The sequence below is a fragment of the Vigna umbellata genome, chromosome 3, assembly GCF_029865625.1.
Source record: "Vigna umbellata cultivar VRB3 chromosome 3, Vumbellata_1.0, whole genome shotgun sequence".
Lineage (NCBI taxonomy): Eukaryota > Viridiplantae > Streptophyta > Magnoliopsida > Fabales > Fabaceae > Vigna > Vigna umbellata.
This window is the reverse complement of record NC_142167.1, coordinates 39,745,860-39,761,126: the sequence shown is the minus strand read 5'-3', so window position 1 is coordinate 39,761,126 and position 15,267 is coordinate 39,745,860. Positions and strand designations below refer to the sequence as shown.

Here is a 15,267-nt window from a genome sequence, read left to right as displayed (position 1 = left end):
AGTTAAAGATAAAAACACGTCTCTTGAAATCTTGTAATGTTTCATGAAAGAGGAAACTTAAATAACATGATCATGAGTAAAATTGAAGAATAATTTAGGAAATTAAATAAATTATAATTTTATTTTAATTTTACATAACGTTAAATTCACTAAGTGAGCTAGTTTGTGTTCGATGGGCGAGCGGGCATCGCTAGGCGAAAATATGCGTATGTAATTTTTGTTTTCAGTTATTTTTATGTGTTATGGGCTTTGGACTTTCTTTTAGGATTTCTTAGGTGGCTTAAAAATTTGTGCATATATATAGGGGTACCAAATACATATATAAACACTTTTAGAACTCTGATTCTTTGACAGAGGGCTCACTTGGTTCTTGGATTAGAGCTCTGATTCTTATAAAAGATTGACATCTTTGCGATGAATCTTACCTTGACTTATTAATCTACCAAGTTGTGATGTCCCCATCTTTGTCTTATTCGAATACTACTCTGATTTATTTTTGTTATGCTTCTTAAGGGTTCAAATTCATAAGCGATCGTATTTTTTCCTAGAAAAGATCGTATCATCTGGTATCTAAAGCAATGTTCTGGTTCGAATATCCTTTTTTATCTTATTTTCTATCATATTAAAAAAAAACTAAAAATTCTTGAATGTTTGTGTTCGGTGCTTTGTTTTGAAATTATGTTTGGTTCGTTGTTCTTAGAATTTTATAAGGAGTAAAACCCCCAATATTTTATCCAATTTCATTGAGTTTTTAATTTTTCATGTTCTTTGTTCAAATTGTACATCTTTACATTTGATTTGTGAAAATTATCTGCTTTTGTGTTTTATGTTAATTGTAATCCTATTTAACTGTTTACCTTAATCTTGCATGAGTTTTGGTGTTTGAAGCGCAATTTGTTTAGTTTTCTTTATTTGTGTGTTGAAATGAAAAATTGAAGAAAGAAAAAGAATAGTGTTTCCAAGTCAAATGAAAACAAATATATATTAAAAGAAAAGAAAAAAAAAGTAAGGAGTTAAGAGTAAAAAAAAATTTGTAGAGTCCAACACAATTATTACTCTGATGGTTAATCTATTGAATTATATTTAGTATTTTTTTAGAGTCTCTGCATTGTCTCATTTAATTATTTTTAATAGTCCTATTATTTTCTATTTTTATTGTTTTATGTATTTTAAAATTCTTTATATTTTTGTCTAGAGTTTTGTTTTTTTTTACCTCTTGAGTCAAGATTTAGATCTCGTACCATTTTTCACATTGTTTGTTCATCTTTGCGTAAGTTACTGGAGTTTTTTGTCAAATGCTAAAGGGAAATTGAGTTGTAAAAGACAAGAGAGTACATTCAAGAAAAAGCTTATAAGTGTTATATACGAGTGAAATTTAAGTGGAACACTAGACGAGTGGTTCAGGTCTAAATATATTATGTTATTTTATTTTTCTAACCTTTTACAAGATTTATCAATATTGAACAATGCAACATGTTCCAGTAGAGGAATCCTTTTAGAAGTTATGTGTTCGTAGGGCCTTGGTGGAGAATGTCAATGCCTTGGAGTCGAGAATTGTAAAGCTGAATGGAAAATTTTCTAGTATTAAAAGGAAGCATAAACATGACAAAAATGTTTCCCCATAACTTAAATCAAGTGCTATAAGATGTTCTAAACGTGAAGGCTATGGGCATGAAACTCATTAGTGTCCTAATTGGAATGAAAGTCTCATGACTAATGAAGACCTCAAGAACTCATTCTATATTTGAAAGATGAAGAAGAAATGACTTTGCAAAAATTAGATGCGTTGAAAAGAAGATAAGAACCAAAGCTTCAAAGAGTCCACGAGAAAGAAGCACTTTAGAAATGGAAGAAAGATAGGGCAAAGAAAGAGAAAAAAGAGAAAAAGAAGAGAAAGAAAATAATGCAAGAGAGGAGAAAACAAATAGAGAAAGAGAAGAGATGAGAAAGAAGAAAAAGATAAAAAAAGAGAGAAAAAGAAGAGAAAAAAAAGAGATAAAAAGAAGAGAGCATTCTGATTTGTCATTCAAAGAAAATACAAACTGACATTTTTTGTTTTGCTGCCTAGGGAAGATTTGGTTTCAAAGAAATCATGGCATCGCCAATGAAAGGAAGACAAGATGATAGAAAATGAAGACACAAGCTTAGAACTCAAAAAACTTATGTTTAATAATCTATTAGCTTGTTTATCAATTCATTTGGATATTCAAAGTCATTTTTTTAACATGGAAACAAGCTTAGAAATATACGCACATGAGTTAGCTTATTTGACCATCTCTAAGCAACTTCCGGATAATCAAAATCATACTTATAGTTTAATTGTTTACTTGGAAAATATATTTTTTTCATTTTCTTTGAGCATTGTCATTGTCCTGTGGTGTTCTAATTGTGTTTTTTTGTTGTAAATACAATTTGTTACCTTTATTTCAAATACAAATCACCTATTTATATTTCTCATCCCTTTTGAATTTATTCCAAAATGAAAATTTAGAAAAAGTTACATAATCATTAGAATAACGATAAAAAATCGTTCACATTCACAGCAGTTAAGCTCACATTTGCAACAACTACTTCTACTTGATGGAGGAAAACAATAAAAACAACCAAAAATACCAAAGTATGTAGCTCTCAATACTTGTAAGAATCTATGAGGAGTTACAGTAATAGAAAAAGGCAATCATAATCACAATAGAACAATTTTAACATGGAAAAATCCTTTCAATGTGATAAGTAAAAACCCACTGGTACATGCTAGTAAATCAAGCTCCACTAAGATCAAATATAGGCATAAAAAGATCAAATAAAAAACACAAACAAATATCTATAATAAGTCAATACATCAAAGTAATAATGTTCTCAAATATAAAGAATAAAAAAAGAAAAACCTAAAATAGAGCAATCGTGCGAGATCGATTATTCTAACACAAACATCATATTGATGATCCTAATGGTTAACATGAAGAATCCTATCTCGCAAATCTGTTGTCAAAATTTCAATTCAATCCAATAGTGAATGAAGCGGGAATCACAAGGTAACTCGGTGAATATGTTTACAAATTTTCTCTTTTGAAGGTTGTAACTTAAAAACACTTTCTCCTTTTTTTTTGTGTTTACTTTTTGTTTTACCTAAAAGACCTTCTCCTGTTAGATTACCAGTTAGGTTAAATAGTAAGAAACAATGGACTTAACTAGATCGAACTAGATATATAATTTGATATATATATATATATATATGGGGGAGTCCAACCCAATATTAATCATCCTCTCCGTGTAACTTTTCATTTCATCTTGTTTTGTGAATGCTTTCTTTTAGTTTTCCTCTTTCTCTATCATCTCCTATGTCCTTAACTACCTCTCCTTAACTCACAATTTTTCGATATTCTATGTAATCATCCATCCATTTATCTTTCTCTGGACTTTATTTCTTTCGATTTCTTTAGCTCGGATGTTTTTTTTCGCTACTCATATATCCTTAACAATTATATGAATTATAGTACGTCAAGTATTTTTATATTTATATAATTTTTCTGATAAAACAAGGTAACAAAAGCAACGCAGAGATGGATGAGGGAAGGTTATCAAATTGCTTTTCTATTTCACTTTTTTTTTCTCTCTTGGAAAGGCAATCTCGGTCTGCATTGTCACAATGTGACACATGCACATGGATTTTATACAACATTTCTTGACTTAAACAAAAATGTAAATTAACGAATTCTAATACTTTTTTGGATCCTGGCGAAGGACATAGAAAAAGAAAAATGTACAAACCACCAAAAGTTTGTCATATTTTATGCCCTTTTCTCATGCAAGCCTGACCCATAATTTGCACCCATGAAGTAAGCATACAGCTCCTCAACCTGCATAACCTCACCACTCTGCCAACACTCATGATCATCAAGCACCACACCTGAACTCCCTCCCTCTTCAAAAGAAGTCGAAAACTCACAGCAAGAACCATTATTATTATTATTATTATTATTATTTTTATTGTTATTACCATTATTATAATTGCTATTTTTTCCACCTTTGACGACATCACCAATTAGCAGCATCTCTTGGGCTTTCTTGAGGTCAGCTTTGAGCCTTTCGACATCTTTCTCGAGCTGCTTCTTTTCGGCCATCACATTCTCAAGCTTTGCCTGAAGCACACCATGGTCGACCTCAAGGCTCTGAGTCTTCCAGCGTGCCCTTTTGTTCTGGTACCAAATGGCAACTTGTCTTGGAGGAACACCAAGTTGGTTTGCAAGGTGGAATTTCTGCTCCGGCTCAAGCTTCATGTTGGAAGCAAAGCATTTCTCAAGGATCGTAACCTGCTCCTCGGTTAACCTCTTCTTGTTGTGTTTTGCTCTCTGGTGACCGTGTTCCTGGGTCTTGAAGGAGAAGAAGAGATCCCCCATTTGATTCCGTGAAACTTTGGAACAACGAGATGAATTGGATTTGGTGAGTAGTGTGTTCTTCGTAAGGGAAAGTAGAGTGCTTGTTGTTTTATAAGGCTTTTTAGCTTGAGACACATCAAGAGCCCCACTGAACTCAGTGACAGAGAGCTTTTAGTCTTTGCAAATACTACGCTATGGCTGGCAAACATGAATTGTCTACATGCATATGTAGGATTAAAACCACTTGTCCCGTTTCTTGTTCCCTTGTTTTTCCCTCCGATAAAAAAAGACATCCCATGATTAATAGTTTTTTTCATTCAACTGTGTTTATGTCACGTTACTTGACATCTAAAGGAAATATATATATAATATTAGATCTTGATTAATAAGTTTTGTATTAAAATAATATATTCAAATTAAGTACAATTTTCATGTAAATAAAGTTTGCACCATCACTTTACATGTCATCAAATAATATAAAACAATTCTATCTCATTTTAGTTACTAACACCATTAACATTTGACTTTATTTTTGAAAAAAAAAATAGGAAAAAGGATGAATATGAAATAACAATGCTAAAGAAATGTTTGTGAAGGGAAAGTAAGTCACAAGTCATCTTAAAAGAAAAAAAAACACTACAATAAAATCATTAAATAACAACAAATTTTAGAGATCAATATAATTAATCACTATATTAACAAAATTAAAAATTATTTTATAAAATAAAAATTATTGGTACTTAAAATAAGTTCTATCATAAATAAAAAATTATAATTAGTTTGTGAATTAGAATGTAAATTGGTTTCTAAAATTAGCTAACACATGGCTACCAAAAATTTAATGTCTAAATTAGGAAGGTTAGAGACTAATTTAGACTCTCATTTATAAATCAATTATAATTTTTTATTCATAAGAAACTATTTTAAATACTTATAATTTTTTGTTTATAAATTGGTATCTAAATTAATCAATATAATGATAAATTATTTTTAATCTCTAAAATTGATTTCTATTTAATGATTTTATAATAAAAAAAGTAAAAAATAGGTGATTTGACCAATCACATAAAAAAATTTAAAGGTTGACCAAATTTTGAGTGAAAGAAAAACAAAAATAAATACATTAAAAAAAAATAGGTAACTATAAGTGCTACCAAAGAAAAAATAAATATATATAGAAATAATTAGTTTTTTTTGTCTATATGCATAAATATAAAAAAGAAAGAAAAGAGCACAAATTATTTTTATATATTTATTTTCCCAAGTTTGAATAGTACTTCGTATTAATTTAAAATTAAAAATTGAAACATATTATCGAATCCTGCTAAAGATCCTAGGTAATCTTTTGAACAGCGTTTACTTAGACATATGGGTGATAAGATTGGATGAGACAAAGCTAGAAATAGTGATTATTAATGATTTATTTCCATTAAGTTGTGATATGGAGGTTGTCTGGTTGAACTTAAACAAAGCTAATCTAACTTTAATTGGAAAGATGGGAATGATTAATGAGATACTGTATATGTTAAGTCAATTATGAGAGGGTGTGTCGTTTGGAAGGTGACAAGATATTCCCCACCCATGTATAAAAGAATTGTGGGTGAGGCCTAAGTTCATGCATCCTTTGATCTCACACTGGTTTACACATAAAGCTAAACTATTTCACACAATGATGAAGTTGCAACCCTTCACTGAATCTGTTTGAAGAAATGGATGGCTCATAGCCTCACTTCCTCTCTTCCTATCCCAAGTGCATGAACTTAGTTCTTGCCTTCATGCAACTGAACATGCCACGCCAATGCCAGTTGCATTGATAGTGAAAGTGAAAATAATAATAACTACACATTTTACAACAGTATCTTGTCCCAACTATAACTTTCTATTTGTCGGTGTGTGCTCAGTAAGCTTATCCTATTACACTTTACCTCAATGTATTCGAACAAAGCTTCTTCAATAACACCCTTGTTTGAGAATCTTACCAGAAGTTTTGAATTATATACGTCAACTAAAGATAAAACTAATTTATAGTGTATAACTGGATGTAAATTTTATTTTTTTACTAGTTTTGTGAGATTGAGATAAATTTAAAGTCTTTTTTAACTCTTGGAAACTGGGTATTTTTAAAAATATAAAATAGCTTTTGGTCCTTGTTGTAAAAAACATACAATGATCATGTAGAAAGAATAGAAAGAAAGAAAGAGATAGAAAAAAAAAATCAATACTTCTCTTATTAATTATAAGAATATAAAACATTACGAAATAAAATATTTCTAAAATAGAGAAAAAGAAATAAAGATACTCTATTTGAGCTTGACAAGCTTGTGAAACTCATAAATTCGGTTTTAGCTCGTTAAACTTGACAACTAAAAGAAAAATTCGACAAATGAAAGCAAATAATACCATTTTCTAGATCAAATTAATATGTTGAATTAAATGTGGGACTTTGAAAGATTTACATTCTAAAGATACTAAATTGTGTGCTACTATAGTTAGGTTACATATTTTGTTAGATAATCATAAAAAAATATGCTTTAATATATATAAAATTTTTATTCAAAATATACTTCTTTTTCTTTTTGAAAAAATATAAAAATTTAGTTTTTATAATTATTTTACATTTCTTATTACTCGAAATCATATTAGTGAGAGAAAAAGTATTTTCTTTTCATGTTATTACTTTGATGCAATTAAATTTTGACCTTGTTGGACACTAAAAATTATACTCTTCACTTAAATTTCGACTTTGAAGAAAAAAAAAATTAATGTTAACAATTTTTTTATAATAAATTAAGTAATACTATTTATTAATTCGTATATTTCAAACGGATCAATCAGAAATTATTACTACATAAACAATATAAAAAAACTATAAAAAAAGAATTATTAAAAAAACATTTTTCAAAAACAAAATCCACTTGAGGGTCAGAACACTAGTACACAGTGGCTTGGCTAATTATGATGTGGTCTTTCAATAATTTTTCCAGCATTGACCTTAATCTTTAGCTTTTAGTTATGTAACACTCTAGGGGTATAGAGATCAGATATCTAATATCTAAATATAGAATAATAAAAAAAAATATTTATACAATAATATTCTAATATGCAATGATGGGACGACAAGATCTTTTTTAGAATCACATAATAGCCTTGAGTTAAAAATATATATATTGTTGTTATCATTATTTATATATATATATATATATATATATATATATTATATTTGATAACAGGAATATATAGATGAGTGACATATATGGGTACACTTTTTTAATGATAATAAAATTATTATTATTATAATTATTAAATATAAATAATTCTTGTAAATAATTTTTTATTTATTTTGTAGGTATTTTTATAATTAAAAAATTACTAAATTTAATAAAAAAATGTCTAATAAAAATATATTGAATTTAAAGAAACTGCTATTTACATATGTTACAATTGAAAATGAATTGTTTTAATTTTAAAAAATTTCTTAAAAATAAATGTAAATACAAAAAAGAATCTATATATATAAGTATATATTAAACATTATATTTATAAGATCCAACTTTTCTCTTACTTAAACATTAAAGATTTTTTTTTGTATGTAAATCTCCAATCTTATCTTTTTTAAAGTTTGGCATAGACTATCCAACAAGAAGTTTCCAGAAATCCTTAGCTCCATTTATAGACTCTTTGTCAGATTCACATAAGAACATTAGTATTTGGATCTATGATTACAAGATTCATAGTATAAAATAGACTTCCGTACTTAGAATTGTTTATTTTGAAACTTAAATTATTTTCTTGAATTTCTAAATTCTTATCTAGAACTTTTGGAAGTTTCTAACGGTAGTTTAAAGTTTATTGGTTAACCTTTTTTATTCATTAAAATTTCTTTTAATTATGATGTCAATAAAGGTAGTTTGGAGTTTATTAGTATATGATCATTCCACATCATATACTTGATCAAATTTCCATCATTTGTTGTTATTCGGAACTTAGATTCACATCTCTGAAGTTAGTTTCGGATTTCTAGTGGTGCAATTCTAAGGTGCAATTAGGAATTTGATTCTTTTTCTGTTTTCACCTTGTTTTTTGTTGCGCGTTCATCCTGTGTAGTTTGCTCCTATACTATCAAAACTTTGAAATTATATGGTTCTGTTGCGATTCGCTTGATCGTACACGACCAATTTCAATGATTGGATAATACGAGATCTGTGTCCAAGTAATAAAATGAAGTTGAGTGAAACGGAGATTGGAGATTGGCGATTGGTGATTGGCCGGAATACGAGTGAATCTTAATCGATAAATGATTCGGATCAGAATTTTTCAAAGGTGAGAATTACACGTTTTTCAAATTCCAACAAACCAGTGAATAGAGAAGGTGATCAGAAGAATTCCGGTGATCAGTGCAATTGAGAAATTGATTCAATTGAAATGCGGTGCTGTCGGTTAGTGTAGATCGTTCATACGGCGCCTTCAATTCGGTAAAGTGCGAGCACGTGAAGCAGCTGTAATTCAGTTTTGGAAATTTTGGAAACAATCAGCGTGATTGCTATTGAAGCATTTTATCAAATGCCGTGAATTCATGAAAGTTGAAACTGGAATTGGAAGCTTGAACTGGAAAATGAACCTCGCTGAAGCAACATTCAATTCAGTGAAATGTTCTTCGTTCGATGGAGGAGCTGTAATCGAGAATAGTTTGTAGCTATTTTAATTTGGAGCTCGCACGGTGCAGTTTTCTTCTTCGGTTGATTGGAGTTCTTTTCAGTGATCAGTGCTGCATTGCAGTTTTGTTTTTCACTGCATTTGAAGCACTTTAATTGCGTGAACTCACTCAACGTAACAAATTCGGCAAATTGTTGTGTGAAAAAAATCAGTTAAATCAATTGAGGAAATTCATTCGTTGTTCAAATGTAATTTGGTCCGAACTGTGGAATTGGAAGAAACATTTCTTCAAACAACTGGCATGGTGGCGGTGTGATTTATTGGGGCAGCTTGTTCAATCCATTCTTTGAATCAATTAATAATAATATGTTAGGGTTAACTGTGGTTCTCCGCTCGTCCCTGTCCCTAATGCACTCCTCTCTCGTTCTCTTATGGATTCCTCACTCCGGTGACTTACCGCCATGCGCAGGTACTCACTCACAACTCCCTGACTACAAAGAACTGAATTAATTTCCTATATTCTTTCTGAGAGAAACACTGAAGATATATACATTCTAACCCTTTGATCAAGGGTTCAGTTTCTGTTTTATCAAAACAGACTCAAAACCTAACAGAACTAACTCTATTATTACAAATGTACCGCCCATCATCCGGGACTTGACCTCATGGCCATATACGACTGCAACCACTGAAAGTCTGGAAATTGGAGCTGCGTTTGGTGTAGCTCTCTCCATACCGCATCTTCCGGATTAGTTTCTTTCCACTTCTGTTCCGGTTTATTGTTTCTCCTTCATTCTTCTTGCGAAAACAGCAAAGGTTGAGAAACAAATTGGCCTTCACTTTCAACGAACGGTAGTTGTGTGGAGACAGGTTTATTCCCATGGTTTTTTGAGTACGGACACATGGATAACACTGAATTTTAACTTTAGGAGGCAAGTCGAGTTTAAAATCAACCTTTCCATTCATTTCTAAAACCCTGTAAGGACCATAAAACTTTGCAGCTAATTTATGGAAGTTAGTATTAGATGACGAATTTTTCTTGGAAGGTTGAATCTTCAAATATGCCAAATCCCCCACTTCATATTGTTTATTCGTTCTCTTGAAATCGGCATACCACTTCATTCGTGCCTGAGCCTTAACCAGATTTGTTTGCAAAATATGTGAAGTCTCCAATCGTATGTCTGGCAGTTGTCAAAACAACTTAGTCATCCTCTGATGTTAAAACCTCTAGATCAGAATACTCAAACCATGGAGCAATCGAATATTTCCCATACAAGAAATCTTGCATCCACTTCTAACGTATCAGACACCTTCATGAACCACAAAACAAAATTATTCCACATCTTTGTGCAGATAGCCAATTCTTTCCACATGGTCTTGGCTGGGTCCTTTTGATTCACCACAGCCATCTTGTATCTCACCCAAACATTTTTATCTGGAACACTGCCAACAGGATGGTCACTCTCTAAATAAATACATATGGTGTCAAACAACTTATATACACAATTTGAAGTGCACTTCCACTAGCTTGAAAGAATTTACAAAACATTTTTCATGTTTTCATTATTTCCTTGAAAGCGAGGAAATCCTCAACTTTCCATGTAAATGAACTTCTTTTCCTACAATTATCCAAAGGAGAGCCATTGCTGCTCAACTCGAAATTTCCATGACATTGTCTTGGACAAGAAAACCTGAATCTTGTTCAAAGAGATTGGTGAGTGTCATAAACTAACGCCAACCCCAATCCTTTGCAGCTTTTGAGTAGAAGTTCTGAGATTCCTTGGTGACAAATTTATCCTCCATTTTCTGGTTCACAACTGATAAACAATGACGAACAAAACAATTCCAATCCCTAGAAGTATTTCTTGAATCTGTAACCGTGATTTTCCTCTTCTTTAGCAAGTCCTTCCACCTAGTAAAATTCTCAATTCTCCAAGTGAACTTTCCAATATGCCCATCAGACCTCCGAGCACCACTCTCACTTCTCTCGGCAATCACAATAACACTCTTGGGGGAGCTGCTAAATTCCTTGATCACATGAAATGAGGTGTTAAAAACCGTAGTTTCATCCACCAAAAACCCCAAATCCACCAGGAAAAAATCTGATATTTTCATATAATCATTTCATCCCCATGTATTATTGTCACCGCACTTATTACCAGCTGCAAACCGGCCAGAAGAATCCCTATACATGTGATTGGATCCAGGCATGTGGTTCATCACAGGCATCCTAACAACCGAACAATTCCTACCAGATAACACCACACTTTATGTGTCCTTGCTCTCCAAACACAGACAAATACTCAGCCACATCCACATTGGTGGTGTTGTTAATAATCTTATTGTGCCTGCAACTTTGCCAAGAAATACTCCCTCAATTGATCTTCTAGTGTTGGGGATTTACTTGTGACACCGATATATTGAATTCTTGGATGAATTTTTCCCCCACTCTCAGTTAGAGATAGCAATGGAAGCAATGGATCAAGTCGGACAACAAAAAAATCCACCTTCTGTTATCAATTAGATACCCATTTAAAAAATACTTACAAATATTTTAAAATCCATAAAATATTCACATATATATAAAAAAATATATTTTATAAATTTTTAAAATAAAATTACAGAAAAATAAAAAATATAATATAAATATAAATTTATTTTTAATTAAATTTAACTTTATAAAATATAAATTAATTTTAATTTTAATTAAATTTAACTTAATAAAATATGAATTTAATTTTAATTTTTTGTGGATAATGAATATCCGTAAAAATGAATAGGATAATATTTATATCAATTCGTTTATAAACAAGTATTAAAAGATCCATAGATAATAAATACTTATGAATACTAACTGTCTCTCTGAATTTTATTCGCGGATATGCAGCTATTTTTGTCATTCCTGCTCCTAGTCCACGTTACTGCTGCCAAACTCTGAAATAAAATTTTCACACTCCTTATCCTTAGTTGAGTTGTTGTAAGATCTTTTCAAGAAAGGTTCTTGGTTTTTTTTGTTGGGTCTTGAACTGCTGGATTGCATTTCTTCCACGTTATTGAAGGTTGGGTGTACTTTTGTTAATCCTTTGATGATCTTGTTGGAAGTCCCACATCGACTAGAGATAAGGCCAAATTAAAGTATATAAGTGGATGCAGACCTCACCTTACAAGCTGGTTTTGTGGGGATGAGTTAGGCCTCAAGTCCACTTCTAACATATCTGAACTTAAAAGCATTTGTTGCCCTTGTTGTTTGACGTTAGGTGCCATTTCCTTCAAATGTGGGCAACTCCACCCTTTCATCCCACAGGCAAAGTGGTTCTTCCTCACCCTTCCTAGTTCCATTTACCTTTTTCTTTCCTGTCATGATATCTTGAAGAAGTTCTTTTGTCCTTCCCTTTCTTCCTCCGTTAACAAAATTTTCACTTCCTTTTGAGCCCCTTTTCGTGATTCTTGAACTTCCGCAACATTTCTTTAATTTCTTGAATATAGTCTCAATTCCACATTCGCCTTATCCTGTTCGCTAGCCCACCTTTCAATCACATTCATTCTGCCTTCCATGATCCTTCCTCTTTTTGATCTAGCAGGTCAGACCACATTGCTAAGTTTATAGATAGAGGAAACCAAGAAAACACCCAAACTCACTTAACAGACCTCGTATTATTGATTCTAGGAAACAAGTACAGCATGAATGCATCCAAGGGACAATGTTCTCTTCACACCGGATGTCAATGATCCTGGCAACAATTCTCCAAAACATCCAAAAAATGTCCCCCGCATATAACAACCCCCAACTATATATAGAAAGTCTCACTCCTCCTAATAACCCGACCAACAACTACTTTTTAATGTTTCCTCCTAACATACACATCACATATCCTATCATTACGCACAGCGGCCGAAACAACCTTGTCCCTGCGGGTTAACTGTGGTTCTCTGCTTGTCCCTGTCCTTAATGCACTCTCCTCTCATTCACTCGCAGAATCTTCCTCACTCTGGTAACTCACTGGCATACAAGGTACTTGCTCACAACTCTAGTTATAAAGAACTGAATTAATTTACTATATTCTTTCTGAGAAAAACACTGAAGATATATATGCACACTTACCCTTTGATCCAAAAGTTCAGTTTCTAAAACAAATCAGATCATTTTGTTTTATCAAAACAGACTCAAAACCTAACAGAACTAACTCTATAAAGAGTGATTACATAATCCGCTGTTGCGGTTCAATTTCAGCGCATCTGGAAACAGGTTCTGTGCACTGTTGAATTGTTATTTGGTGATTAGAATTTGAATTTTGTGTTAGTAGTGGTGGCAAAGAAATTTAATGTGCAATCTGATTTGCATATATGGGATAGAATTGGATTTTGAAATTAAGCAGGCATGTCAACTCATTGTTTGCAATTCACTGGCAATTGAATTCAATTGCACCTTGCGATGAAATTCTGTTATATAAATCGAAGTGTGTTGACAACTTTATTTTTGGATTGATTTATATCATGCTTTCGGGTGCCTTGTAAATTTGAAAGAGAACGAATTGGCTGAAGCATGAAATAGGAAATTCCAATTCCATTTTGTTTAGGTGTCACTGAATATTCAAGCGGGGCAGAATTTTTAAAAAGAAAAAAAGAAATCTGATTTTAATTCAGTGATTAGATTGAAATTGTGGCGTGAATTGAAATTCACATGATTTCTTGAAATAACAAGCAGCTTGGTGCAATTTTATTCTTTGATAGTAGAAATTCATCACGTATATTTGGTACAAGCGGCTGGTCGCATTGTTGATCCAATCAGTGTAATCCTAAATTTTGTGAATCTGCACGTAAATTGAAATCAAAGGATTAATCAGAAAATTGAAGCGGAAAATTGGAAGCAAGTGGATTATGTAGCTACTGGTTTCCTTGATTGAATCCTTGCAACGGTGAAAATTTTAATTTCAACTGTTGTGTGCAGCAGATTCTTGTACTTTTGAAATCGGGCATTGAATATTATTATGATTGAATTTAATTTAGCTAGCGGATAAGGTTGTTTCGCTGAATTGATTCAATTGGCAGCACAAACATATCTTGTTTGATGGTGTTGTGCTAGTCCAATTGAAGTGAATGTGCAGAATTGATGATCAGCGGCTGGAACTCATATTTGACCTAATTATAATTTGTTAATTGATAAGGGCTGAACTAGTGGTGCACTTATTTGACCCATTTATCAAACACTTGGTGACCTTGCTGGTGGTGCAGTGTTGGGCTTCAAACGTTCTAGTACTGGTTCTTTTCTTGGTGCTTTTGGTTCTGTTTTGGTGTCTAAAACTAGTTTGTCAATTCTTGCTACGAATTATAAGGAAAATATTGCTTGGAGATTAAACTTTCCTAATTATCTAGCTTACTTTGTTTTACATTTATAGTGATAATTTCGAGTACTTTGTTTCGGTTACTCTTGCCTTTTTAAAGCACTTCTCTCTTTGTCATATTCTTAATTATGTCATGTTTTTTACTCTCTGCTTTTATATATTTCTTGATTTTGTACCTTCTAGATTCTTTTAAATTCTTTGGTTTTGCTTGAGTTTTCATTTTTTTTTTTACCTCGTAAAATTTTTAAAGGGTTTATTGAAAGTAGAGTCATCAGCAGCACAAAGACTCCTACAAACATCCAAAATATAGTCTTCAAAGTGCTTAGAAACTTCCAATATCAAATCAAATCACCTTCAATCAGCCTATGAATAACAATGGCATTGAAGCATTTTTTAACAGACCAGTTCATTTTAACCCCTTCTTTTCTAATCATCATAGCTTGCAGGTTCAGAGCAGTGTTAAGATCATTCATAGCCTCCTCCTCCAACACAGAATCTGCCAACTTCTGCTGAATAGAAACCAAAAGTTGCTGTTTCTCAACAGCAACAGTGTGAACATTCCCAAACAAATTCTTATTCCAGATTTTAAAGGCATATTTCAGTCTTTGCAATTTTTTTGAAGGATCAACATTGAACAGCGAATTATTGACTCGGAACAGAACTGTTGAATAGACTTCTTACACTCAGGATGTTCAAGTAACTTTTTCAAAAATCTAAAAGAGGAGGGTTGGGAACAAGCATTATTGTGAGATAAAGAGGGCAGTAGTGGATGCTGATCAGAACAATTTCTTGGATGAACCCTGCATCGGCAGTTAACCTACTGATCCAAAAAGGAAATACTTATAAAGGCTCTATCAAGCTCTCTCAATCCTATGACTACCTAATCTGCCATTGCA

General features: G+C 31.9%; 1 protein-coding gene and 1 long non-coding RNA gene across 2 annotated transcripts; one reads left to right on the top strand and one right to left on the bottom strand.

Annotated features, from left to right (window-relative positions):
- Window positions 1–3,574: 3,574 nt before the first annotated feature.
- On the bottom strand, window positions 3,575–4,439 carry HB52 (homeobox protein 52). The gene has a single exon (XM_088108365.1). It carries the CDS (start codon window positions 4,395–4,397, stop codon window positions 3,789–3,791), a length of 609 nt encoding a protein of 202 aa, XP_087964491.1. The 5' UTR covers window positions 4,398–4,439; the 3' UTR covers window positions 3,575–3,788.
- A 7,411-nt stretch (window positions 4,440–11,850) lies between these two features.
- LOC148202469 (uncharacterized) lies at window positions 11,851–14,378 on the top strand. The gene is made up of 2 exons (XR_015785156.1): window positions 11,851–13,041; window positions 14,195–14,378. It is a non-coding gene; the product is annotated as an uncharacterized LOC148202469 (long non-coding RNA).
- Window positions 14,379–15,267: the final 889 nt, after the last annotated feature.

Excerpts from the sequence above, each read along its gene's own strand:
- HB52 (XM_088108365.1), bottom strand. The coding sequence starts at position 4,397 with ATGGGGGATCTCTTCTTCTCCTTCAAGACCCAGGAACACGGTCACCAG.